The sequence below is a fragment of the Mus caroli genome, unplaced genomic scaffold (genome assembly GCF_978045245.1).
Source record: "Mus caroli unplaced genomic scaffold, Mus_caroli_1 scaffold_10, whole genome shotgun sequence".
NCBI lineage: Eukaryota > Metazoa > Chordata > Mammalia > Rodentia > Muridae > Mus > Mus caroli.
In genome coordinates this window covers 9,751,331-9,779,316 of record NW_028227265.1, presented here as the reverse complement: position 1 = coordinate 9,779,316, position 27,986 = coordinate 9,751,331, and the positions used below count along the sequence as shown (strand labels likewise).

The following is a 27,986-nucleotide window of genomic DNA, read 5'->3' as shown; positions in this document are numbered from 1 at the left end:
GGCTTCGCAGACCATCAGCCCAGCTCAGGCAGAAGCCAGGCCACCCACGGAGAGACCCAGGAACTGCGCCAAGAGCCTGCTGTCCAAGAATGTAATGTAGGCACATGTGGAGACGAGCATGGGGGCTGGGAGCTGCTGTCAGGGCCCCAGGGCCTGGGTGCTCCTGGTCGTGGGTGGGAAGACAGACCTACCTTCCTGGGTGCCCATTCTGCCCGTGCCACCCAGCCTCACAGGGTGTGCCTCGGAGCCCCCTCACAGGTGGCAGAACTGACGCGTGTGCATAGTGTCCTGGGTCCCCTGCCAGCAAATGCCATTGGGGCTGCAGGGAAAGCCAACCCCACTTTCTCCAGTGGAGCTGTTCATACCATCCTCTGGGCCTGAGCTAGCTGCTCCACCTCACACTGTTGTCTGATGTGAGAGCAAGCGTGGAACCTCCTTTCACCTCTGTGTCCCCCTCTAAGAAAAATGGGAATCCACACAGCAGCCACCTCTGCATGCTGTTGGGGACAACCTGTTGGGGACAGGCGAGGTGCTTGGTTCCCGCAGCAACCCTCAGTGCAGAGGATGCTTTCCTGTGCAATGCCACTCTTCCCCAGTCACACCAAAGCAGGAACTCAGAGACGAGGGAGGGGTCTGCTTCCCCACACCAGAGCCACAGGCTCCTGCAGTCCCCTGTCCCCTCCCTACAGCACCCCCAAACCCAATTCCTGGGGCAGACAGTCACAGGCAGCGCTGAGAACAGCTCAGCCCATCCTAACTGGAGGCTGAGGCGGCCACCACAGCAGCTCAATAGTTACAGGGGAGTGGCAGGTCCCTCCCGGCCACGTCTTGGCTGGTGCCCCTTCCTCCCTCTGCCTGGCGTCTGAGCTGCCCAGCTCACAGCCACTCTAGTCACTGGAGCCACAGGGTGGACTAAAAATAACCTGGAGGACCAACCACCACCCAGGGCACAGGTGCTGGCTGAGGGCACAAGATCCCAGGGACCCTGTGTGGAGGACTTTGCAGCAGGCAAAGTTCTGTTGCTCTTTCAGGCCCCACCCAGGCTATGGTCCCTCCTCCCTCTTAACCCCTCTTGCCTCCTCTCCCCGGCCTGCAGAGGAGGGAGGAGGTCACTCGTGCAGAAGGAAACCCTGCCACCAGCCTCGGGATGGGTAACTGCAGCAGAAAGGTCCTTCGGGCTCTGAGTTTCCTGCTGCTACTGGGCTCCAGTTCTGCACAGGGCACTTGGGAGGCAATGCTGCCAGCCAGGCTGCCCGAGAAGTCCCGAGTAAGTGCCAGGAGGGGTGGAGGGGCCTCTGTGATGGGAGGTGGCCCAGGGGACAGAAGTCCCCAGATGCTATAGTTTCTTATCGTGGTGGGAGTTTCCTGTATTGGAGCTGTAGCGGGTGGTGGGCAGACAGGGCTCTGCCTTCCTGAGAACCGGTTCTTGCCAGCAAGGAGGCAAGAGACAGGTCCACCCCCAATGTGGAGATCTTGCCTTTGAAGCTTAAGGGAAAGCGTCTCTGCTTGTTCCTGGAAAGCAGAGTCTAATGAAAGGGTCTGAGGGCACAGAAGTGAGCATTTGGTCCCCACAGTGTCTGAAGCCTGGCCACGGTGCCTCATTCTCAGGCAAGAGACACTTAGTGGGAAGCAGGCTGGGCCAAAATCTATATGACCCCCTGCAGGTGCAGGATGAGGAGACCTGGTCTCCCCCTCGAGGGTGAGTCAGGCTGCCTGGGGACAATGACAACGGGAGGCAGGCACAGTGGGACCCTATGGCTGAGTCCTAAGTCGGGCTTGTCTTTGGCTGTGTGACTTCCAGCAAGTTGTCTGACCTCTCTGGACACCAACAATCTGCTCTGCGGAAGACAGAGTGATGCATTCCTCTCAGTAAATGTGTGTGTGTGTGTGTGGGGGGGGAGTTGATGTGGTGTGTGACACGCATGTGTATGTGTTTACAGATGTATGCAGTGCTTATGTGGGCACATACTCGTGTGTGCCTGGGCCTGTGGAGGCTGGCAATTGGTATCAGTCATCTACCTTATTCATTTGATTTCCTTTACTGACAGAAGGTCTCCCACTGAACCCAGAGTTCCCTAGGGCTAGTCTACCTGGACAGCTTGGCCTGGGCATCCCACCTCCCTCCCAAGCCCGTGGGCCACAAGTGGCTGCCACTTCTGCCAGCTTTTACATCCATTCTGGGTATTGGAACTTGAGCCTCAGACCTACTCGGAGGGCATATTATCCACTGGGGGACATCTCCCCCCAGCCCTAGTGTTGGTGTTTTGATGGCACTGTCCTGGGTGGGGGACTTGTCTGCCGGGTCCCCTCCCGGGGTGTCTACACAGCAGTGTGGACAGCAGAGAGTAAATGAGAGGAGGGAAGCCGGGGGTGTGTTAGCTTTTGAGCAGTGGGGAGACAGATAATGAGGGAAGCATCGGGGTGGGTGTAAGGTGGGCACCCTCCAGCGGGGGGGGGGGGGGAGGGCTCAGGTCAGGGAGGCAGCATGCCTGCAGGGACACTATACACTTGTGTAGACGCAGAAAGCGCTCAGCACCCAGACTAGCCAGTGTGTCTCACAGGCTTCTAGTCCAATGCCAGCCCATGCCTCCCGGGAGGAATTCTGGTTCCCGGGGCTGCAGCTGCTGCAAACCCTGGCAGGTTCCTGCCATCGGAGTCAGCACCAGGAGCACTCTCATGAATGTAGGAACACAAACTCGGTGAGCAGCATGTTCAGCCCTGCCCTGGAGCTGCAGGGAGAGCCTTCTAAGGTTGGAGACATTTGGCTTGGGGCTTTGAAGGGTGAATATGAGTTTGCCAGATCAGGAAGCAGGGAGGTGGGAAACCAATGTGAACTGAGGCTGATCTGGGTTCAAGATGAACACCCTGGCTGGATGCTCTAGGGAAGAGACAGGGAGCCACGGGAGGAGGAGTCAGATTTCATGTGGGACATGGAATCACCAAAGGCTTCCTGGAAGAGGTGGCTGTTCTGAAGGGAGGCTAAGGATTAAGAATCCAGAGAAAAAAGGACATCCTTCGAAGGCTCAGACGCCAGAGTCTAACTAGAGATGAGAGGGGTGGGGAGTGGGGCAGCGCAGGCCAGCGGGAAAGGGCAGGCTGCAAGGAAAGGGACTTTGCTGCTTTTCCCAGGCCCAGATTCTTTGTACCTTGTGCCGCCATGGGACACAATCCCTGGGCTTTGCATTATCTGCAGAATTGGCCCCTCCCTGGTGTTCAGACTGCTGCTGTACGTGCCAGAGGAAAGAAAGTGTGTGTGTGTGTTGGGGGACATGCCCCGCCCTGGGGAAGGCCAGGCTGTGTGTGACTCAGAGTTTTACAGGTCCTTGTGCATCTGCCTCATAATTGCTGTGCAGCCTTGGGCCACTCGCCGGTCCTCTCTGGGCCTCAGAGGGACCTTTAACTGGGTAACCAGAAGAGATGGCAGCCCACATGCACTGAGGCAAGATGTGACCACAGTCTCGACCCCCTCACACAACTTGGTGCTGAGCCCTTGATGGCTGTGGGCTGGAGACCCCGTCTGCAGGTATCTGGGAGCAGGCTTAGCCTTAAGGGGAGCGGTTTTGTTGTTGTTTTTTGTTTGTTTGTTTTGTTTTGTTTTGTTTTTCAGAATCACAGTTAAAAGTTAAATCCAGTATGTCTACAGTGGATAATTCATTATAGTCTGGTCTGGAATATTCTCTAAAGACACATGTGTTGATGAAGGTCCGGTCCCTAACACGGTAGTGTTGAGAGGAGGGGCCTGAGGAAGGTGATTGACAGGTCATAGTCCTGGGACTGGATGCGTTAGTCCCCTAACATCTGGATGGACAGTCAGGATGAGACCAGGTTACTCTGAGAACATGAGGGGGCGGGGCCTGTTAGAAGAAATAACTTGCTGGGGGCAAGCTTTTGAAGGGATCTGTACCCGCCCCTTCCTCTCTGCTGTTTCCCCACTTCCTGGCTTCGCTCCCTCATCCCCTTTCCGAGATATTTTGCAAAAGCAATGAGCTAACTTCCAGAGGGAGCCCTCGGAAATCCTGAGCCCAAACAAACCTCTCCCTCTGCCAGTTGGTCGGCTAAGGTGTTCGGCTAGAGAGCCCGCTAGCTCCCAGCCGGGAGGGGGCGCTCCGCACAGACATAGCACTGAGGACTTGGCTGGTTTATCACTGCCCCTGAGGTCTATATCTGTAGACTTGGGGTGGGTAACGAGGCCATACTGTTTATTTCTCCTGTCCTTGTGCTGGTGGCCTGGGCTCAGCCACACTAGGATGGACAGCCCTGGCCACAGAAGTGAGACAAGATTAAAACCTGCTGGGCTATGCTGCCTACCTTCCTTCCATGGTTCATCCTGCCTCCGAGCAATCCTTCAACGGAGGAGCAGCTTGTATCCGGGGACTGGAGTTTTCCCAGATCTAGGCAGGTTCATTTCTTGAGCGACTCCCAGTAGGGGTCAGACTGGAACGCCAACCATGTCTTTCCAAGTGAGACCCTGAAGAACGCCTAGGGTTGACATCTGTCTGAGCTTCCCTCCTCGGCAGTGTAGACACAGCACCAGGTGCGTTGTGCTTCAAGACAAGACCAGAGCTAGGGCTGCAGGGGCCAGAGAAGCTGGAGAGGTGGCTGAGAGGTTAAGAGCACTGGCTGCTCTTGCAGAGGATCTGGGTTCAAGTCCCAGCACCCTCATGGTGGCTCACAACTGAATAACTCCAGTGACACGTGCACCTGACACCCTCTGACGTCTGCACTGTGGTTCAGACATACATGTGGGCAAAACAAACATCCATACACAGATAAAGACCAGGCGCATGTGTGTATGTGTGTATGTGTGTGTATGTGTGTGTGTATGTGTGTATGTGTATATGTGTGTGTATGTGTGTGTGTGTATGTGTGTATGTGTGTATGTGTGTATGTGTGTGTATGTGTGTGTATGTGTGTGTATGTGTGTGTGTGTGTGTGTATGTGTGTGTATGTGTGTGTATGTGTGTGTGTGTGTATGTGTGTGTATGTGTGTGTGTGTGTGTGTGTGTATGTGTGTGTATGTGTGTGTATGTGTGTGTATGTGTGTGTATGTGTGTGTATGTGTGTGTATGTGTGTGTATGTGTGTGTATGTGTGTGTATGTGTGTGTGTATGTGTGTGTGTATGTGTGCACTCATACACCACATGTACATGTGTTTGAATGTATGTGTAGGGATGTACACATACATATGTGTGTATGTGTGTATGCGTGTGTATGTGTGTGTATGTGTGTATATGTGTGTATGTGTGTATGTGTGTATGTGTGTATATGTGTGTATGTGTGTGTATGTGTATGTGTATGTGTGTGTATGTGTGTGTGTATGTGTGTGTATGTGTGTGTGTATGTGTGTGTGTATGTGTGTGTGTGTGTGTGTATATGTGTGCGTATGTGTGTGTATGTGTGTATGTGTGTGTGTATGTGTGTGTATGTGTGTGTGTATGTGTGTGTATGTGTGTGTGTATGTGTGTGTATGTGTGTGTGTATGTGTGTGTATGTGTGTGTGTATGTGTGCACTCATACACCACATGTACATGTGTTTGAATGTATGTGTAGGGATGTACACATACATATGTGTGTATGTGTGTATGCGTGTGTATACGTGTGTGTATGTGTATGTGCATGCATGCAAGCACACACTCATGTACATGTGTTTGAATGTATGTGCAGGGATGTACACATAGATATTATGGGTGGGGCCCACAGCAGCTGTGGGTGATGACCCCCTCCCAGGCCATTACTGTAGAACCTCCCCTACCTGCGTGGGTCTGTCATCTGGGCCTCTCCTCTCTCCTAGAGCCCCACCTCCCACACTTGCTTCCATGATATCTTTGTATTCTTAGCTCCCGTTGTTCTTATCAGCAAGATTTGTTTACTTTCTCACCAGCTGCTTTCATAGGAGACAAAAGATGCAGAGGGCTTACCCTAGGCGTGGGTCTGCCCATGTCTGGAACTGGTCCAGGTAAAGAAGACAGGGCCAGACTCGGATCTGACTGAGAGCCTGAAGTGCATAGGCGCAGGCAGAGGGTGTCTACATTCCCCAGGGTAGAGGCGAGCTCGGAAAGGTCTAGAGGGGCTTCCTATGAGCACTTGACCGCAACCCTGCCCCAGCTGAAGTTTCTGCTCTTCCGAGCTCCCCTGGGAAGGGCCCAAGCCTCTCCTGAGTTCTGTCCCCGTGACCTGCCGTGGAGGGCTGGCGCATCCTCACACGGAACCCCAGCCCTGCGGGCCAGGGAGATGCCTATTTTTAGATTTCTGACGTCCAAATTCCAGAGGAAGGGCAAGTGGGGCTTGGAAGGAAAGTTGGCTTTCTTTCCTCACCAGGCACACCAGTCCTGGAGGACATTTTTATTGGTCTAGCCACGAAGTCTCTAGAACTCTTTGCCCAAAGAAGGGCAAAGCTTTCCTGTGGAATGAAGGCGTGGTGAATGTCAGGGAGATGTGGGGTGAGGGCAGCTTCACAGGTGGGGTGCCAGCTCTCCAGATGGAGGGGTCACTCCCCAGTTCTTTCTGATATTTACCCTCAGAAGAATCCAGACAGTCCAGAGCTGGAGGCTTGAGGGCAATCCACATGCAGTCCTCCTCCACACACCACTGGTCCGTGTGGACCAACACTTTTTCCTGAGCCTCGCCCACAGTACAAGGTTTTTTGTTTTGTTTGTTTGTTTTGTTTTTTTTTCTAGGCAGGGTTTCTCTGTGTAGCCCTGGCTGTCCTGGAACTCACTTTGTAGACCATGCTGGGTTCAAACTCAGAAATCCGCCTGCCTCTGCCTCCCAAGTGCTGGGATTAAAGGCGTGTGCCACCACTGCTCGGCACAAGTATTTATTTTTATTCATATTGCTTAAAAATGTTTAAATTGAGTTGAATTGTGTATGACTTAAGACTTTTTATAGAAATTTTACCAATTTTACCTTTTTTAATTAAAAAGAAAAAACAAACAAAACAGGATGTCATGTAGCCCAGGCTGGACTCAATCTGTAGGTGAGGGTGGCCTTAAACATCCCATCTTCCTGTCTCCACATCCTGAGTGCTGGGGTTGTAGGCGTGTGCACTACAGCCAGTTTATCCCGGGCTGGGGATTGAACCCTGATCCCTATGCATTCCAGGAAAGCATTCTACCCACTCGACTGCAACCCTAGCCCAAGATAAACCAGTGGTGTGTGTGTGTTTGTGTGTGTCTATGTATGTGTGTGTCTGTGTCTGTGTATGTCTCTGTGTCTGTCTGTTTCTGTGTTTTGTGTGTATGTTGTCTGTGAGTGTATCTGTGTGTGTGTCTGTCTGTCTCTCTGTGTATAACCGTCTGTGTTTTGTGTGTATATCTGTGTGTAAGTGTGTGTTTCTGCCTGCCTGCCTGCCTGTCTATCTGTCTCATTGTGTGTCTGCCTGTCTGTCTCTGTGTGTGTCTCTGTGTCTGTCTGTTTCTGTGTGTTTTGTGTGTGTGTGTTGTCTGTGAGTGTATCTGTGTGTCTGTCTGTCTCTCTGTGTATATCTGTGTGTCTGTGTTATCAGTATCTCTCTGGGTGTATATCTGTATGAGTATATCTGTGTGTGTCTGTCTCTCTGTGTGTCTATGACTCTGTCTCTGTGTTTTGTGTGTGTATCTGTGTGTATTTGTGTGTAACTGTATATATCTCTATGTGTAACTATATGTGTGTGTGTGTCTGTCTGTCTGTCTGTCTGCCTGTCTGTCTCTCTGCTCCCAAAGCACTTCCTTCCCTCCCGACAAAGGAGACCCTTACCTAGTAAGCACTGACTTCCATTCTCCCAGCAGCCACCGAAGGACTCCATCTCTGGGTTTCCTTCTATGTGTGGTGGATCCACCCTGCACATGATCTGTGTGTGGCCACTTGTGGCAGATTTGTGGACATGGCTGGTTCTCATCCTTCCCCCAAGGCCCATGTGAAGTTCTGAACTGCAGATGTTCCTTTACTCACCCATCTGTTGCGGCCCGCCCGCGGTCCACAACACGAACGGTTCACTGAGAATGGCAGTTCCCTGCAAAGAGAGGAATCTAGACGGGGCGGAAGAAACAATGGAGTCAAGACAAGACTCTGATCAAGACTCAATTTAATATTTCCAGACACTCAGTTTATAAAGGAAGGGGGAGGGAACCCAATTTCCCACCAAGTAACTCAGGGTCCAGTAGCAGGACGAACACGTGTGTGACTCCAGGCAGCAAGGGCAGGTTCCAGCAGTGGGCGTGGCAGGACGAATGAGCCGGTAGCTCCACCCTTGAGCAGGCAGGTTCCAGGCTGGGGGAAGGGAGGCCACATTTCCCCCCATTAGATAACAAAACAAAAATAAAAAAGGGGGTGGCCTGTGGCAGAAAAATTATCTATGTTCAATAGTTCTGCCTGAGTTCCTAGGGCTAAAGAAAAAAAAAACCTATTTCCATGGGATTCCCTAACTATTCTAATGGTAAACTGTATCTGGCTGAGACTGTCTTAAAAGCACTGACTGAATAGCAGCACTGGGCTGTAGGCTCTGACTTTATAATGCTAATTAGTGCTGAATAGGTAGCTACCTGTTTGCATTAAGTAGGGCGTTGGAACCCTGGCTGAGTTTAGCTAAACGATTTTAGAATAACACTGAGCTGATAATCCTCTGCAATTTTGGGTAAAAGGCAGGGGAACAGTGAGAAGGGGTTAAGACCAGCTCTTTAGTACAAGGCCAATTGGCTTTTTTATTATTTGGGTGGGAGGCAGTGAAGGGCTTGCCCTTACGACAGTAAGGTCTCCAACCTCTCTCCCCCCTATTAATTAAGTTTAAATAGGCAATGCTTAACAGAGGTGATCAAATGATTTTCTCATCCGTAGATGAGTGGGCCTTTAACCTTGACTTGGGTGGACATTGGCCTGATTCCTCCCGTGAGCATTGTAATGACTCACATCTGTGGCTCTTGGTATCTTTTGGGGAGGGGAGGCAGAGCCTTAAGTATTTTTGGTTTTTAGCTGGAGTCGGATACCAACCTCCTTCAAATCAGGTGTGTCGCACAGGGAACTCAGAAACGGTCAAACTGGACCTTCCCTCCGCAGTAATTTCCTGCGCCAAGCGGTACCCATACCGTATTCATATGATTATGAATCAGTAGCGCAATTCTGAGTTATTGCGAGGTCTCTATATGAGACTTGTCAACCTCAGATTTAGCAAGGCCTAGACAAGAATTATGTCAGTATTAACACCATTAATTTTGGTTAAAATAGGAGCTGAAAGTCTTTCCTCTTCATCTCTGTTATTCCCAGTAGCCTGAGGAACTAAGGACACCTTGCAGTAACAGCAAGGGTGAAAAGCCAGAGGCCAGCTAAGGGACTAAGCCTATATCTATCAAAATAAGAACTAATCTTTGTAAATATATATGAAATTTCTACTTCCCTAGCTCTCCTGGTAAATCTAAATCTTATCTTAGACTGAAAAGCCACATGCTGGGATGTCCCTGGAAGGGAGATTAGCAGAACCACCTGTTTGCTCAAAGAACCTTGAGAATGTAGATTGACCTGCTTGAGAGAAGGAAGAATTCTAAACAATGAGAGTGTAGCAATGTAAATTTTCTGTTTGGAGAAGTCAAGGTACTTTATTTAGATGCAAATTGTAAAGCTAAAGTTAATCTCCGGCCTCTTGTAGGGGAATTGGGAAACAGAGGAAAACAGTTTTCCTGAGAGCTTCTACTCCCAGCACAAGAGGAATTTTAGTCTTTAGAATGATACTTACGAGGAGAGACAGAATCTGTGTTTACCTGACGAATTAATCTCTCTGGTAGCCACCGTGCTTCATCTTCATCTCGTGAAAAAACACAAACCGAGCCTCTTCCCCAGATTAGAACTGGATCTGGACCCTTCCATTTATTAGTCAGGGCGTCCTTCCATTTTACCAATGCATAAGAATTAGAAGTAACTGGGTGCCAGTGGCGTTCCGCTGCAGACTGACCTTTAATGTCAGTTTGCAAAAAGTTTAGGACAAATAAGGTAAAGGCAAGGTGAGCCTTTGGTGACTTTGGGGGAATTGCTCTGAATTAACTTTGCTAGGTAATTTAGAATATAGGAATCTCTAATAATTGGACTGAATATTAGACCAGTCTAAGATTGAGTTAGAATGGCTGGTCACACTGAAGAAGAGTGAAAAATCATTATGACTCTATTAAATGACTAATTTTACTAAGTCTGAATATACAGTCTCTGATGTACTATTGCCATAAAGTTAAAAGGCTAGAAGCTAGTCTAAACTGGAAAAATGACAAGCAAGGATGGATCTAAAACATGAATTTAATCTTTTAGTCCTTTTAATTAGGACACTGAGTTAACTTACCTGTCAGCTCAGCACACGAATTACCAATATGCTTTTGTAGAGTTCTGTGGAGAGAACCTGTTTTTCCCTTTCCTAATAAGGTAGCTGTTTTAGGATCAATCTATAAGCCAATAAGTAGATCCTTTTAAGATACTAAAAAGCATTTATTAAATTTGACATTTTAATCTCAAATTTTGAAAATAAAGGTATGTTTTAAATAGTGTGCATGGAAATGCACTAAATAGTATATATGGGGATACAATTTCTCTCTTTTGTCTTTTAAGAGGTTAAAGTTTAAAATTTTACAATATTTAACATTTTGAATTAATAACTTTTTGGACAAAACATTTTAAATATTTGGCTGTAAAGGGGCAGTGACTGATTGCACTTTTAATTATTTTTCTTAAGGAACGGTTGTAACTAGAAGGCTAGAAAAGTTATTAAGAGTCACACGTGCATAATTTATTTATTTATTAACTAGAAATATGTATAAGCAATTGTAAATTTGAGAATTAATAGTATCTGAGGGACGAACAATTTTAAGTAATTATGAGCTCAGAGATATAGCATTGACTATTAATATATAAATTAAGGTTTGATTGTTTAGCATTTTAAAACACCATCTACAGCACACAACCAGATTATTTGTGCTGGAATAGGGGCAACTGTGTGTCTTAAGACTCCGCCCCACAGCAGCTAGTTGGGCCCACGTGGGCTAACGATCGGCTGGGAGGATGAGAAAAATGACTTTACAATAATGTTTTTTCTGGCCAAAGAATTGTCTTGGGCACAACTAAATTTTAATTACCAATTAACAACAATTATAAAAGCTTTCTTTATATCCTGCAAAACCCCTTGCAGCAAACCAAAACACCAAATAACAAAAGGATACTGTCTCTGAATCTTTTGGGTGAGAGCAAGGATTTAAGGTAAACTTCCCTTGAGAAGCATTAGTTAATAAAATACTTTCCACTTAGGAAACAATATATACTGAAAGATTAAAACTTTTGGCTTCTTGTAAAGAAGCAGAAACAATAAACATTTTTCTTACATAATGTAAAGCTATATTAGCCATACGTAGGGGCAAAATTTTCTAGTGATTACCAGTTTACTAGAAGCAAAAATCTTTGAATTTAAGCATTATTTTAAACATCTGAATAGATCTGTAACACTGTTAAAAAGAAATTTTCTTGAACACAGGGAAAAACTTTTTTAGGCATTGTTTGCAAAACAAAAGAAAAGGCCACAAGCCGCTCTGGGACTGCCCAGAGCCCTGTATTGACTCAAAGGTAAAATACCTTTTAATCTGAGCATTAATCTTAACTTTGCAATCAAACTGCAAGCTGCAGTCAATGGAACAATGGCAGTTTTAACCATAATTTTTAAGTTTTTGTGCAAGGTTAGGATAATACCTACAACTTTGGGAAAGCAAAACTTATGTTTAAAACAATTTATCACTGTTAAAATCAATATTAGAAGCATTACTATCATATTACGAAGTTTGGATATCAATTAATACCTATGAATACCTATTAAAGCAAGCTTTAACGCTTTAATAAAGAGGCATTGCTTTATATCTTATCTTAAATTTTACTATTTAGGATAGGAACCACATTAATCATTATCTAAACTAGAAATATCTTAAGAGACTCAGCCTCTGAAGCTTAATCTCAAACTTTAACTCGCTTCAGGGCCTCACCAACTTTCTCCCAGGTTTCACAATCTATCGTTTCTTCTTCTTTGAACCATGGACAACAGCTATCTATCTTATCTAAAAAATTTCTTACTAATTGTACTTCAAGCCTTACTCCTTTTTCCTTAAGCAACTCCTGAAAACTAAAAACAATCGCCTGATCCATGATTTTGAACCCTTCTTTCTTCCACCTAAGCAGTTTTCTAAAAAACTGCGGCACACCGCCTGTCTCCGTATCTAGTTCCGATTTACGAACTGCTGACCCCAAGCAGAACCAGTGTTGGGTCAGCACTGCTTCAAACTTGATTCGTATCCTACCGCATCCTCAGCAACACTTTACAAAACTGAAATTTTTTAGGCTAGCGCTAGCATGTGTACCTGTCCGTTGCTCCGATGCTCCTCCGATACGAAGATCCTTTCCTTTCTTGTGGAGCTCCACACAGCAGTCGTTTCTCTTAACATCCCTCTGCCATTCTTCAGGTCCCAGTTCTGGCGCCAACTGTTGCGGCCCGCCCGCGGTCCACAACACGAACGGTTCACTGAGAATGGCAGTTCCCTGCAAAGAGAGGAATCTAGACGGGGCGGAAGAAACAATGGAGTCAAGACAAGACTCTGATCAAGACTCAATTTAATATTTCCAGACACTCAGTTTATAAAGGAAGGGGGAGGGAACCCAATTTCCCACCAAGTAATTCAGGGTCCAGTAGCAGGACGAACACGTGTGTGACTCCAGGCAGCAAGGGCAGGTTCCAGCAGTAGGCGTGGCAGGACGAATGAGCCGGTAGCTCCACCCTTGAGCAGGCAGGTTCCAGGCTGGGGGAAGGGAGGCCACACCCATCAAGCCTTCTCTGGCTCTTCTAGGACAATGAACTTGAACCTTCGGACCCTCCCCTCCCATGCCCTGTGAAGGTGAATCCTTGACCCATGTGCTGTAGATGCAGCAACCAAAACAGAACAGGGCTTTGTGGATCTACACCGGTGTCAGACTCTCTGCCTGAGGAGGAGAAGCAGCCACCAGGTGGAGGAACTTAGAAGGATTGCTCTACTCAGGTCTGGCATGAGGCAGAGAGATATCTGAGCAGTACCCAGAGGATCTGCCAGGCAGGTGTTCGGGGTCACACTTAAGATAAAGTCCCTAGTAGGGGTGTAAAGCCAGGGCAGACATCACAGGGTGCGTCATGAAGAATGTTGTCAGCCTGGCTGGCTTCTCTGAGGGGTTGGCTGTGCTCTTGTATCTTTTCCTGTGGCAATGTAGGCTGGAGAGAAGGGTGGGCCATGGCCACAGGCAGTGTCGGAATGAGCTGTTTCTAGAATGTACCTGGATGAGGGTGGCAGATAGTTGTGCCCTGAACTGGGGCTGTTCCCCAGGATAATGGAAGCTGGGGAGTGTGAAAGGAGGGACCCTTAGGGCCAGGCTCCAGGACAGAAAGGCTCTGGAGGAGTCAGAGAGAGCCAATTTGCCTCTGTCTCTGGAGAGCTAGTCCTGTGACTTTGTTTCCTCATCTGCAAAGTGGGCTAATAACACCCCCAGAGGGGCATGTTGCAGGCTCCTGAGTAGGGTAAGAGCTGACAAGTATTGCTTCAGACCGCAACCATGAAACCAGGTGGCTCAGGTTCTGAGCCTAGGACTTCCTTGGGTGGTGGCCATGTGCCTCAGGTTCCACACTGTGTGACAGGGCCAGCAAGAGAACCTAGCTGAGAGAAACAAGGCTACATAGCAGTTGTCAGAGAGTGGTACAAAGGAGGAAGTCTGTCTCGGTGCTAGGTGCCTGTTCCCAGTGCCCCTCCCCCACATCGCCTAAGAACCCTGCCATAGAGAGGTTGCCATGTTTCCACTAAATGCTGTTTTGTAGTTCTGTCTCTGAACATCGTCTGGGGCCACTAGGCCAGCACTCCTGGGACCAGGAACACATTTTTCCTTCCTTCCCTTCCCCTTCCTTCCTTCCTTCCTTCCTTCCTTCCTTCCTTCCTTCCTTCCTTCCTTCCTTCCTTCCTTTGTTTCCTCTAGGCAGGGTTTCTCTGTATAGCCCTGGCTGTCCTGGAACTCACTTTGTAGACCAGGCTAGCCTCAAACTCAGAAATCCGCCTGCCTCTGCCTCCCAAGTGCTGGGATTAAAGGTGTGAGCCACCACTGCCTGGCTTTCTTTTCTTTTTTAAGATGTTGTTTGGTTTTGTGTCTATGGATGTTTTGCCTATATGCATGCCTGTGCACCACATGCATGCAGTGCCCATAGAAGCCAGAAGAGGGCATCAGATCCCCTGCAACTGGAGTCCCAAACACATGTGAGCCACCATGTGGGTGCTGGGAGTTGAACCCTGGTCAGCTGTCAGAGCAGCCAGTACTCTAACCATGGAACCATCTTGCCGTCCCTGCAGGATTCTTAGCATCACACCACAGCTCACAGTGTTGGGAGTGCCCAGCCAATCACTCCCTGTGAGTGATGTGTGTGGGAGAGGCAGGGAGGAATGAGGGCATGGATGTGTTTGGACAGCATGTTACAGAGATGGGAAGGGAGGCCCTATAAGCTGCAGAGTCAGGCACAATAGAGGCAGCAGTGATCAATACTGACTGGAGTGGAGCATTGTGGGTCCTGGCATGGGCACCCCACCCGTAAGGCTTTACCACAACCACAGCAACTATGGCTGTTTGCAGGGGAAGAAAACAGAGGTTTAATTTTCCCTATAGAATCAATCCCACTGATCCAAGGTTCAACCCTATACTGGTCTGATTCTTAAACCTGAGCCCTTAATCTCAACTCTGCCTTGACCTGTCTCTCTTGAGTCTGCTTAAAGGTAGATTTCGCTCCTTGGTTCAAGTACCAAGGATATGCAAAGCATCAAGTGGAGGGGACAGCCTGGGTGAAGAGCAGGACTGATGTATGTCATAGATATCGGTGGTATCATGGCAGCCTCTGGAATACGGTGCATGGGCTGGCCCTGTCTTGTCTATAGAGTGTGGGGTCACACAGAAACAGATAGACACACAGACATACACACAGACATACAGGCGGATACAGGCACGCATATACATACACAGATGCATGCACACACAGACACACATGTGCACACACATGCACATCTATCAGGGACAAAAGGCTGGATGGGGCACTGTGTGTGGGTAGAGAGTACACAAGTGACCAGCTAGACAGGTGGTAGATGGCGGACAGGGGACAACCAGGGCATGGGGAGAGGTGCACAAGGAAGACAGGAGGGGAGGAAGGGGGGCAGAGGAGGGGCTGAGGGAGCCAGTCCTAGCCTGGCCCTTGGGGCTGCCAAGCCTTTTAACCTGAGCTGGGAAGGGCTACAAGGTACACCCTGTTTCTTTGAGTTTCTCAGATCTCAGGAAGCACCCTTTGCTGAGAGTGTTTCTAAGTGTCCTTTTGCAGGACACAGAGTGCTCTTCAAAACCCTTTAATCGGGGCCCCTCAGATCCCAGTCACCAGTAACGATTCTTTTCAGGAAGGGGTCTAAGGTGCTTATCTCCTATCTCCATCCCGAGAAACAGCCTTGCGTTCCCACGGGACAGCAGTGGCCCATCTACAACTGATTTCTCCACAGACCCTGCCTCACTAGGGCTGTCTGTGACCAGCTGATGGGACAGGAGGGCCAGAGAGGTCAGAGAGGAGGGTCCTGCTGACCCCCTGGGCACCACGGTGTCTGCCCATGGAGCCTACTGTGGAGAAAGCCTGACCCTACCCAGTGGCTCTCAGTCACCCTCTGAAGGGGGCCTGGCATGGCTGTCACGGTGGATCAGGATTAGGGCTGCTGAGGCTGAACAAGACACAGTTCACTTAATCCCCTAGATGCTGAATGTGGAGCAGAGCGTGAGGGGTGATGTCCCCACGCTAGCAGTTTCTAAGCAACTGGGGACAGCATATGGATGTGGGAAACAGCATCAGGATGCTAAAGACTGAAGACTAAGGGGGTCAGAAGCCCCGCACAGGTCTCCCTCGAGTCTCTAGGGGAGTGCTAACCTCAGGCCTTCCTCTGTATCCACCAAGAGTTACTTAGCAATGTCTTCTTCCTCTTATCGTTCATTTCTTTATTCCCGTTATGTGTTTCGGGGAGAGATGCGTGTATGCAGGTATGTTTGTATGTGTATGTATGTATGTATGTATGTATGTTTGTATGTTTATGGATAGACTATACATAGATGGGGGATGGATGTGTGTATGTGTGTGAGGATAGATGTATGGGTGCCTGGTGGGGACAGATGTTTGTAAGTGCATGCAAAGTGCAAATGTGGGTGCAGGTGTAGGTGTATGTATGGACGCCGGAGGACAAGCTCGGGTATGCCTGGGGCTCTGTTCACCTTGTCTTTTGAGACAGGGAACTCACAAAGTAAGCGAGGCAGGCTTGTCTCTGCCTCCCCATTACCAGGAACATAAGCACTTCTCAATAGGGCTGGACTTTTTTTTTTTTTAAGGGTACTGGGACTTGAACTCAGGTTCAAGGCAAGCTCTTTCCTAACGGAGCCCCCTACTTTTCACAAATTGAATGAACAATCTGTGCAAGCAAGAAGAGACAGGTTCTCTGGGTGAAGCAGGCTGTAGGCGAGAGCCTCCCATGACACCTGCACCCCAGCTCTTGGACAGGAATCAGAAAACTCTGATAACAACTGGGTGAAATAGCCTGAGAGGGACTTATTCCCTGTGACCAGACGCCCTCTGCAGGACATCGGCAGTACTGCATGGCTCCAGGGCAGAGCTGGCCCCTACTCAAGCATTCTGGAGGAAGACAGCTCAGTAGACTGTGGATGGACCAGAGTGAAGCAGAGCTCGCCCAAACAGCTAAAGCACCGTTAATGTTGACTATGGATGTCTGATGCAAACAACCCCCTCCCTTTTTCTTTAAATAAGCTAAGTTGTTCGGCACCAGGGTCTTTCCACCACCCCCAGGTCTTGTTAGACCCTCCCCAGGGCTAGACCTCTCTCATGCAGCCCAGCTGCTTTGAACATTCCACAGATCCCATGATGAAGGTGCACAGCGTCCACACCTGCTTGCTGCTGAAGCACAGTTCTGGCTCCAGCAAGCACTGTCTCAGCCAGAGCAGTTTTGAACAGCTTGCTTGGCCATCACAAGCCTCAGGGAAGTCCAGTTGTCATTTCAGCTAGGAAGGAAGCGCCTGGAAGGTGAGAGAGGACCATGAGCTCAAGGTTATTCCTAATGGCACAGCAAGTTCAAGGCCGGCGGGATGCATGAGATCCTGTATATAAAAATGAACTGGGAAAGATCATAAATCTATTTCCAAGTGTGGATCAGTGTTGCTGTCTTGACACACAGTCTTCCCATCTTCATCCCTCCCCATACATGATGCACATACACACATATACTAAACATGTATGTTCTGATTAATATGTATATACATAGTCAAGACCTGACTGCCTAAGTCACTTTGTGTATGTGTGTGTGTGTGTGTGTGTTTGTTATGAGACAGGATTTCTCTGTGTAGCTTTGGCTGTCCCGGAACTCACTCTGTAAACCAGGCTGGCCTTGAACTCACAGATCTGCCAGCAAGCCTCCTGAGTGCTGGGATTAAAGGCGTGCAATATATATATATATATATATATATATATATATGCATATACATATGTGTGTGTGTGTGTTTGTGCGTGCATGCACGTGCATGGGTATTTTGCTTGTATATCTGCACATGCTGGCACTCACAGAGGTGAAAAGATGGACTCATATCCTTTGGAACTAGAGTTACAGTTGGCTGTGAGCTGCCAGGAGGATTCTGGGAACTGTGCTCTTAACCTCTGGGCCATCTCTCCAGCTCCACACACTCCAAAACTACTCCTTGCAGGTAGATAGTCAGATTTTTAAAAAACGTTTACTTTGGGGGGGGGGGGGAATAACACACACACACATGTGGAGATGAGAGGAAAATGTGCCGGGATCTGTTCTCTGTCTACCGTGTGGGTCAAACTAATCATAGGCTAGGCAGCCAGCACCTCTACCCTCGAATCCATCTTTTTCTTAAAAATTTCGTCTTTTTTTAATTAATTAACTTATTTTATATATGTGAGTACACTGTCACTGTCTTCAGACACACCAGAAGAGGGCATCAAATCCCATTACAGATGGTTGTGAGCCACCGTGTGGCTACTGGGAATTGAACTTGGGACCTCTGGAAGAGCATTTGGTGCTCTTAACCGCTAAGCCATCTCTGCAGCTCCCCACCAGCTGTCTTAGTTAAGGTCACTACTGCTGCGATGAAACACCGTGACCAAAGCCACTTGGAGAGGAAAGGGTTTATTTTGCACACAGTTCCATACAACGGGTTCATCATCCAAAACAGCGAGGGCAGGAACCTGGAGGCAGGAGCTGCTGTAGAGGCCACGGAGGGGTGCTGCTTACTACCGGCTTGCTTTACTCATACAGAATCCAGGACCACCAGCGCAGGGATGGCACCGCCCACAATGGGTGGGGCCCTCATCCATCAATCACTAGTTAAGAAAACACTCTATGGAGCTGGCCCATAACACAGCCCGATCTGGTGGAGGCATTCCCTTAACCAAGGTTTCCTCCCTTCAGGTGTCTATATTTTATGTCAAATCGGACATATACGTGCCCAGGACACCAGCCCTGTCAGTCTGGTGTTTGCCACATCACTTGAGGGAAACATGACAGTGTCCGAGGGTTCAGTCCATAGTTGGCTGGCTCCGTGGCCATGGGCCTTGGCAAGGCAGAACATCCTGGCAGTGGGAATGTGAGGTCGGACAAGGTTGCTTACAGTCTTGTCAGTGAGGACACTGGGGACAGGAAGGGACCGCGTATCTCTTTCACAGGCATAGGTGGGCCCATGACGTACTCCCTCCAACCACACCCTCCCCCATAAAATTTCTGCCACCCTCCCTGAACAGCGCCACCTTCTGGCCATCAAGTGTTCTACTTGTGAGACGTATCCAAGATGGTGTAATTTGTTCTCTTGTGTATGATGTATGAATTCTTAGAGATCCCGATACATGGATGTACCATAAACAAAACTATGTTCCTATAGAAATGCACACGTACATGTATCTGCATGTTTGTTTACATGTATATGCAGACATATGAAGACAGATGAGAGCTGTCTCATAGCGGGTCATACTTTGCATGCAGACTGCTGTCCAGGCACACACTCCAAAACTGCCTTCTTTCTATAGTTCGCTCCTCCCTCCCTCCCTCCCTCCCTCCTTCCTTCTCTCCCTCCTTCCCTCCTTCCTTCTCTCCCTCTTGAAGCCATCTCTTTGAGGACTCGCAGAGAAACAGCAAGTCAAATCCAGACCTTCCCCACTCTTTGCGCAGATAACTGTTTTCTCAGGGAGGAGGCTCAGGCTGAAAGCCTAGGTCAGTGCCCTTTCACTATGTCCCACAGGCTGAAGAGGTTGCAGCGACAGGCTCCCGGCAGCCCCATGCAGACCGCTGCCCACCACCGCCACGGACACTGCCCCCAGGTGCCTGTCAGGCCACACGCTGCCAGGCTGACTCTGAGTGCCCACGACACAGGCGCTGCTGCTACAATGGCTGTGCCTATGCCTGCCTGGAGGCGGTGCCACCTCCGCCAGGTAAGCTGAGCCAGGGTCAGGGGGTTGGAGGTCGGGTGGGCCCAATGCTGACCTAGGGAAGAGAAAGAGCTGAGCTGTATTTGTGCTGAGCTACCCGCTACCTAGGCTGGGTGTTCACCTGCAGCCTTCAGACACCCCGGCAGCTCCTGCTAGGTGCAGCTGCCTCACCTGCATGCACAGAGCCCCCAGCATGGACTATACCCATCTAGGGACACCATGTCACCTCCATACAATTCCACCCTTTGAAGGGCAGTCCAACCTATAGGATGTTTCAGCCCATAGAAGAGTAAGGGATAAGAGGCTAAGGGTACCAACTTGATGACCCCTATGGTCAAAGGAGAAAAAACACTCATCCAAGATATCGCCTGACCTTCCACATGCACACACACATACCACACACACACACACACACATACCACACACACACACACATACCACACACACACACACACACACACACACATCCTGAAAATAAAATTCAATATACATGTGTACCTGTATATCCAGGGTGGGACACAGCTCAGTTGGTAGCCTGCTTATATTCTGTCTTAGCACTTGGCCTGTGGGGTTGGGGGACAGGAGGATAAGGGTGGCCCGGACGCTGCAGGCCTGTGGTGTGTCCTATAGGGCAGTGTGTGGGGAGCCATCCTTACCTCTTCTATGGGATGACACACCTCTCCCCACCCAGGGCTGGTCACATGAACCCACCCCAGGAAAACCTCCCTCCCTCTCACCTAGTTCTCTGTCAGTTCTAGACTGGCTGGTGCAGCCCAAACCACGATGGCTGGGTGGCAACGGCTGGCTACTGGATGGTCCTGAGGAAGTGTTACAAGGTACCTGCCCCTGGGCATGCCAGGTCCCCAGATCAGAACCAGCCTTTCTCACTAGACTGTCCATGAGCCATAGGGATGCTGGCTGGGAGCCCAGTCTGGTTCCTGTAGCTTGTGCAGAGAAAGAGTGAGGCTTTCCCTGACAGTGGGTCTCCTTCCTGGGTAGAGAATGAGAAGGAAGGGGGTCTGGGACCCCTAAAGTCTTAAAGGGCCTTGTGGCCACCTCTGGAGAAAGATACCTTATGTGGATAGAAAGTGAAGGATGTTTCTTAAAGGAACCACATATGGGCCTGAGGTTTACTGGGGACAGTGTACTTGTGTGTGTGCATCTGGGCGTGTGGCTATGCACGCCCTCATGTGGACCATGTTCGTCAGGGTATACTACTATGCACACACCCATTCTTGTGGCTGTGGATGAACATATGTGTGTCTGTGACTAAGCACGTGTGTGAAAGCATGTGTATATATAGGTGTTGATTGTGGGCGGTTGTATTGCATACACACGTGGATATAGCTGTGTGTGCATGTTTCAGGTATGCCGTTGTACATGCGTTCACATGTTGTTCTCTATACGATGGTGCATTTAGGGCATTGTGACTGTGTGTGTGTGTGCAGGCGTGCTGATGCAAGGAGGCCTCTCTGGGTGCACATGTGTGTATAAACGTGGCTTGATGTCTGAGTGTGCAGGTGTGCACTGTGTGAGAGGCACAGCACCGTCTAGCATCTGGATGCGGGTGGAAACTGGCCTTTCTGGATGGGGTGCACTGTCTGCTCCCCAGGTCCACTGTCTGAGACTTGGCCTGTGTCCCTCCACAGCAGAGACTTGCAGTACCACCGAGGATGGGGCAGAGCCACTCCTCTGTCCCTCAGGCTATGAGTGCCATATCCTGCAGCCAGGGGATGAAGCCCAGGGCATACCCAACCATGGACAGTGCGTTAAGCAACGCCGGCAAGCAGGTGAGCGCTACTGGTCCAAACTGCCCTGGACCGGCCCCAACCTCATTGCCAGAGAACACCTTGTCACCCAAGCCTGGCTCAGAGTCCTTGAGCCTCACTTCCTGTCCCTCTGTACTCTGCTCCCTCCTGTAACTCCAGCTCTGTCTGTGTCTGCTACCTGGGTGGCTTTGGGGTCGATTTCTTTGCCTCTCTGAGCCTCAGTTTCTTCCCCTGTAAAATGGGACCACTTCCTGTTGTCATAGGGTCAGGGGAAAACATGCAGAGTTCTGGGAGTGGAGCCAGGCAGGCACAAGTGTTGGGGGACACCAGATCTTGTGTATCCATCTCTAGATCAGTCTTTAACCCCATAGATTTGAATTTCTAAAATCTATTATATGACGAGGGAAGAGCAAGTGGGTGCTCCGAGGCCCACATGTGGTCTGTGGCCAACTTTGGGGAGTCCCTCCTCTCCCTTTAGCTTCTCGTGGGCTCTGGAACTTGAACTCAGATCATCAGGCTTGGGCACACTGCAGGCACCTTTACCTGGTGATCCATCCAGGACGCCCAAACCTCACAGTTTGAATTGTCTGAGAATCCTTGCTTCTCAGATGGCAGTGGGTTATCATTAACACGTGTCACTGGGGGTCGTGGGTAAAGCAGTGAATGGCAAGGTCCAGCCTGTGTGAAATGGGCTGAGAGCAGAGTGGTCAAGCTGCTAATTGAAGTTCTGTAGGGAACAGCCAGGTTAACACACACACAAGACCATCATGGCTCTGCACGGAGTAGCGTCTTCCCATTTATCAATGCCAGTCCCTAGATACCAGGTGATGGAGAGGGGGGTGGACCTGCAGGTATATAACCCCTGAAGCAGGCAGCCATCTAGTGCTGCAGGATAGAGGGATGCCTTCCATGAGAAACCCTGGCTTCCCTAGAGATGCTTCATACATCGGAAACCCCCCATCCCTGACTCTTTCTCACAAGGTCTCATATAGCCCAGGCTGGCCCAGACCCGCTACTTATTGTAGCTAAGGATGGCCTTAGATTTCTGATTCTTCTGCCCTCACCTGCTGGGATAACAGGCCTATAATACCATAAGCCACCATGCTGGGTTTATATACAGGGCGATAGAGCACAGGGCTTTGTGCATTGAGGCAATACTCTGCCAGCTGAGCTGCATCCCAGCTCCAGGATGGCCTTTCTGGTCTCCTGATCTTGCTCATTTGATTCTATGATTTCTAAGACCAATTCAGACAAGTTCTAGAGAGTCTGAATTCAAATGGACTCATTTCCTAAGGAAGCTAAGCATGGAGAATGGGCTCTTCACCAAGACCACGCCACGGATGCCCAAAATCAAAACCAAAATGCAATGGAGGCAAGTCTGCAGCCCAGAACATCAGAAACCTCTCACAGCCTTCTGCTTCCTTCCTGGGTGCCCTCGCTCTCTCACCAGACTTTCTTAGTCTCAGTTTTTCTATCTGTAAAATGGGGTTTGGGGTACTGATTACTGCATGGGCAGATTCTAAGGCTTGAATCGATGTCTGTGGGGTGCTTATGTCTCACCGGACACACAGCAGCTCTGCAGTGAGTGTGTGCCACCTCTGGCCCTGGCACAGGAAGGGGGAGGAATCAGGTCAGGAACCTGCCCCACCATGACCTGCAAAGCGCATGTGTGCACCCAAGCATGCACCTGTGTGTGCATGCACCCGCACATGCCCTCGTGTGCTCTGCGTGCCTCCTCGCCCGCAGGAACACCTCCAACCCCCCCAGGTGGAAATGAATTCTCCCCGTCTTGACCTCAGGGCTGTCACTTAGAAATAATTGCTGATAATTATATCTGAGTTTGGAAACATCTTAAAGTCCCTCACCTTCCCTTAGAACAAAGCTCTCAGTAGAGTACAAGAACACGTGTCACGGTAACCAAGAGACACTGTTACAAGAGACATAGTTTTTTAAACCACATATTCAGAGTAACCTCAGGAATATGGAAGAGCTTCAGGAACATAACTGGAGCCACCACCGAGGCCCAGCACTGTTAAAACAACCCCCCCCCCAGAAATGAGCTATGTGCTTTTTTGGGGTCATTTGAGAATTTATTGCTAGGACTAGAGAGATGGGTGAGAACCCTTGTGGCACAAGGATAGGGACCTGAATCTACATTTTTAAAAAATGGTGTGATATTCCAACACTGGGACTGCTGGTTACCCGTCTAGCACCAGGTTCAAAGGACCCTACCTCAAAGGAACAAAGTAGACAATGAAAAGCAGGATACTAATGTATTCTCTGGCCTCCAAGCACATACAGGCATACACTCATGCACACACACATGCATGAATGCACACACAATCATGCACACACACACACACACACACACAGAGAGAGAGAGAGAGGCTAAAGACCACCCTAAGGCACAGTCTTTCTTTTGACTGCTCTCCTGGGCCAGGGGACAGAGAGCTTTATGGTCCAGACAGCAGTTCCCAAACTCTTTGGTCTCGGGTCTCTTTTGATCCTCAAAATAAGGTCAAAACATTTGCACAGAGCTGTAAGTGGAAACTGACTAGCACAGCACCCGAGCTCCTAAAAGCTTTCTCCTTTTGCTTGTTGTGCAGAAGGGCGGGTCCAGCGACAGAAGCTTCACAAGGAATATCCAGGTGAGAGGAAGAAGGCGCTCTTTCTCTGAAGAAGACACAAGAAAGGGGAGAAGGCATATGTGTGACTGAATAAATTTCAAAAGACCAGGACTTGACTAGAGAGAACAAAATGGCAATTAGGTTTGAGAAATAAAGTCGAGACCTGTCATGATGATGAGTATGAGCCAGAGGGGGGCTCAGGGCAGTCATGTCCTTACACTCTGGTCAGAGTCTGGGGATGGGCACAGTTGTGTCTCCTACCCTCATGCAGGGAATTGGAGAAGATGATCATTTGTCCATCTTTCTGATTGTTCATTTATCTAAGAATCCATACATACATACACCCGCCCATTTAACCACCTATCCATTCTTACATCCACTTTACCCACCTGCCCACCCACCCACTTGCCCATCCTTCCATCTATCTTCTATCCATCCATCTATCCATTCATCCACCCCCATCTACCCATCCATCCATCCATCCATCTATTCACTCATCCACCTATCCTTCCATATAAACCACCCACCATCCATCCATCTACCCACCCATCCATCTTCTCATCAAGCTACACATCTACCCATATATCCACCCACCTGCTCATCCATCCACCAACCTACCTATCTTCTCATTCACCCATCTATCCATCCACCCAGCCATTCAATTGTCCACCCACCCACCTATCTTTCCACCCATCCATCCACCAATTCTTCTATCCATCCATCTATCCATCCATCCACCCACCCATCCATCCATCCATCCATCCATCCACCCAGCCATTCAACTGTCCATCCACCCACCTATCTTTCCACCCATCCATCCACCAATCCTTCCATCCATTCATCCATCCATCCATCCATCCATCCATCCATCCACCCATCCATCTACCCACCCATCCATCTATCCATCCATCCACCCATCCATCTATCCATCCATCCACCCATCCATCTATCCATCCATCCATCTATCCATCCATCCATCCACCAACCCACCCATCCACTCATCCACCCATCCTTTTTCCATTCCTCCATTCAGCCATCCAATCCATTTTTCATCCATTCCTTCTTCCTTTCTTCCCTCTCTTGATCTTCCTTCCTCATCTCTCGATCTACCCATTTCATTCATCCATGTACCCTACCTATCCATTTTCATCTCTCCATTTTATCTATTGACTCACCCACCCACTCCATGAATCCACCACTCACCCACCCACTCACTCATTGTCCACCCTTCCCCCACCCCCATCCCCTCCATGTAGCATGTCTTTTTTTTTTTTTTTTTCATGTAGCATGTCTTTGTCAGGCGTTGCTCACAGGTGACTCAGGGCTGTGGCTCCATCTGCAAATGCAGTGAACCTAGTTCCTGTCAGAGTAGCCCAGGCAGGAAATTTGAATACCCATAAAGCCCATTTCTTCGTGGTATTGACACACACTAAATACCATGAGGACCAGGTTGTCAGAGGTTTCCTAGGGAGGGATCAGGAAAACTCAGGCTATGGGATTAGAGGCATTGGCAGCAGAAGGGCATGTGATCTGGGGGAGGAGTGGCTGCCCCCGTGGCTGCCCCCGTGGCTGTCCCCGTGGCTGCCCCCGTGGCTGCCCCCGTGGCTGCTCCCATGACTGTCTCTGTGGCTGCCCCCGTGGCTGCTCCCATGGCTGTCTCTGTGGCTGCCCCCGTGGCTGCTCCCATGGCTGTCTCTGTGGCTGCCCCCGTGGCTGCTCCCATGGCTGTCTCTGTGGCTGCCCCTGTGGGCTGCTCCCATGGCTGTCTCTGTGGCTGCCCCCGTGGCTGTCCCCGTGGCTGTGATGAACATGTGATGAATGAACCAGGTGGATTGGGTAGGTAGGAGAGCCAAGGCTATGGCTCAAAGGTACGGCACTTAGTGTGCTTGAGGCTCAGTCCCCAGCATACTGAAGAAGGAACAGAGAGATGCAGGCAGGAGCCCTGCTGAGGCCAGGGGAGAGCTACGTGTGCAGACTGGAGCCCAGGGCCAGCTGCCATGCGGTGCCAAGGCATCCAGATGTCCTGTGACGGTCACAGCAGGCCAGGGTGGGCATTCAAGCAGAACATCTGTTCTGATGGACTGTGTGCTCTTGTTGCAGAAGGTGACTCCAAGAATGTGGCAGAGCCTGGGAAGGGACAACAGAGGCACTTTCCATAAAGTGAAGACTGGCTGGTGAGTGGAGGCAAGATGGTTGCTCAAACAGCTGTCACACCCAAGTTGGCCACAGGAGGGTGACATCAGAACATCACAATCCCTCCAAGTACCCAGCAAGTAGGAAGCTGACCCTAAACCCAAGACCTGGCTGACCACTGCCTCCTTTCTAATCTGCTGCCTTCACACCTTCTAGCTTAGGCCAGTGGTGCCCCATAAGCCCTGTCTTCTCTTCCATTCTGCCAGACAATGCTATAAGGACCAGCTGTCTGACTGATGTGGTCCCAGGATCCCCCAGCTCAGCTTCGTTGTGGTATCTACTGAATCCCAGTGCTCATCAGCAGCTGGTGGTCCTTACTGTACACTGGGAAACACATCCCACAGGCTTGTTTGACATCCTGTTAGAAGGGAGTCTAAACCAGTCACCCAGTAGATCAACAAGGAGGCCACAGTCATACATACCAGGGACTGTGCAAGTATTGAGAAGCAGGATGCTCCCAGAGAGGGTGGGGGAGGCCTCAGGAGGGGGTACTGAGCCCAGAACTGAAATTTTCAGAGGTGAAGGTGCTTCCTGGAGTTGTAGTCTGGAGGGCAGGATGGCACCAGGTGGAGGGAAGGGAAGGATACAGTCCCCATGGTGGGTCACTTCAGCTCTGAGGAGCCACAGGGAGGCTGCTGAGGGAGCAAGGGATATCAAGGAGGCTATTTGCATAGGGAGCTGCCCAGCCAAACATCCATACAGAAACATACAAAGGTCCAGGTTTGCAACCACCAGAGGGTCCCCTGCCTGCAAACCAAGAACCTGCCCAGACTTTAATGCTCTCACAAGGCAAAAGGCAGCCATGATAGCGGCAGTTCCCCTGGGGGCGTGGAAAAGGAAGGCTCGGTCCAGCTTCTAGGGTATTCAAGGCTAAATCCCTGAAAGATTGTGGAGCAGGCAGGCACCAATGCCAACCTGTCTGCTCTCTACAAATACCAGGAACCAGCCTCGGTATGTGTCATAAGTCCAGGCCTACAACTTTCATTAGAGTGGCTAGCTCAGGCTCAACATGAGGTGGTGAATCATAGCTGAGGAAGGGCGGGAGTTCAGACTCTGGAGGCAATGGGGCCCGTCTGTAAATCCCAGCTCCCTACCATGTAGCCTTAAGCGAGTGACTCAGTTCTCCAAACCTGTTTTCCCCTCTATAGAATGTATACAATGGTAATGCATGGGTCAGTAGCTAATCAGGGGCCATGGAGACCTCACAGAGGCTTGAGGGTTTCATCTTTGCAGAAATACATCTTTCTGATGGGTGTAGGGAGGACAGGAATTTAACAGTCCCACCCACAATCAAATCACATTTTCTTTGCCCTTTTCCTTTATAGCCTTTGCGGGGCCTTTCCTGTGTCTTCCACAAGCTAAGCCTTGGAAACAACCAAAGAATCTGACCCTAGACGTCACACTCCATTCATTCACAGAACAGCACTCAAGAGCTCCTGGGAAATGGGACTTCAGACTCCCAAGCCCAGAGTGGCCCAGCGTGGTGTGGTCACTTGGTAGAAGCTCCTAACCAGCCCTGGGTCCCTGCTCAGCATCCTTGTCATGTGAACCTGCAGCTTCTAGGTGACTTTGGCAGATTTTGCCTGCAGAAGGCATATATTCATCCCTAATGTTCCCCAAATAAATCTGCCCACCGTGTAGCAGAAGTAAGCTACTTTATAAGGCTTGAGCCACAGCTGGATTTTTTAAAATTACATTTATTTATGTGTGTGTGTGTGTGTGAGAGAGAGAGAGAGAGAGAGAGAGAGAGAGAGAGAGAAAGAAGAAGAAGAAGAAGAAGAAGAAGAAGAAGGAGGAGGAGGAGGAGGAGGAGGAGGAGGAGGAGGAGGAGGAGGAAGGAGGAGGGCTTCAGCCAGCAGAGTCGTGATCCTTGGGAAGCAA

General features: G+C 49.6%; 1 protein-coding gene across 2 annotated transcripts; it reads left to right on the top strand.

Annotated features, from left to right (window-relative positions):
• Positions 1 to 79: 79 nt before the first annotated feature.
• On the top strand, positions 80 to 27,780 carry Wfdc1 (WAP four-disulfide core domain 1). 2 transcript variants are annotated; one of them, XM_021170466.3, is made up of 8 exons: positions 80 to 96; positions 1,097 to 1,267; positions 19,330 to 19,519; positions 20,269 to 20,352; positions 21,166 to 21,306; positions 23,892 to 23,933; positions 26,013 to 26,086; positions 27,431 to 27,780. In XM_021170466.3, exons 2-7 carry the CDS (start codon positions 1,148 to 1,150, stop codon positions 26,069 to 26,071), a joined length of 636 nt encoding a protein of 211 aa, XP_021026125.1. In that variant the 5' UTR covers positions 80 to 96; positions 1,097 to 1,147; the 3' UTR covers positions 26,072 to 26,086; positions 27,431 to 27,780. The 2 variants fall into 2 exon arrangements, with proteins under 2 accessions (XP_021026125.1, XP_021026127.1); XM_021170468.3 differs by lacking the exons at positions 80 to 96; positions 23,892 to 23,933 and having other exon boundaries at positions 890 to 1,267.
• The last annotated feature ends 206 nt before the right edge of the window (positions 27,781 to 27,986 follow it).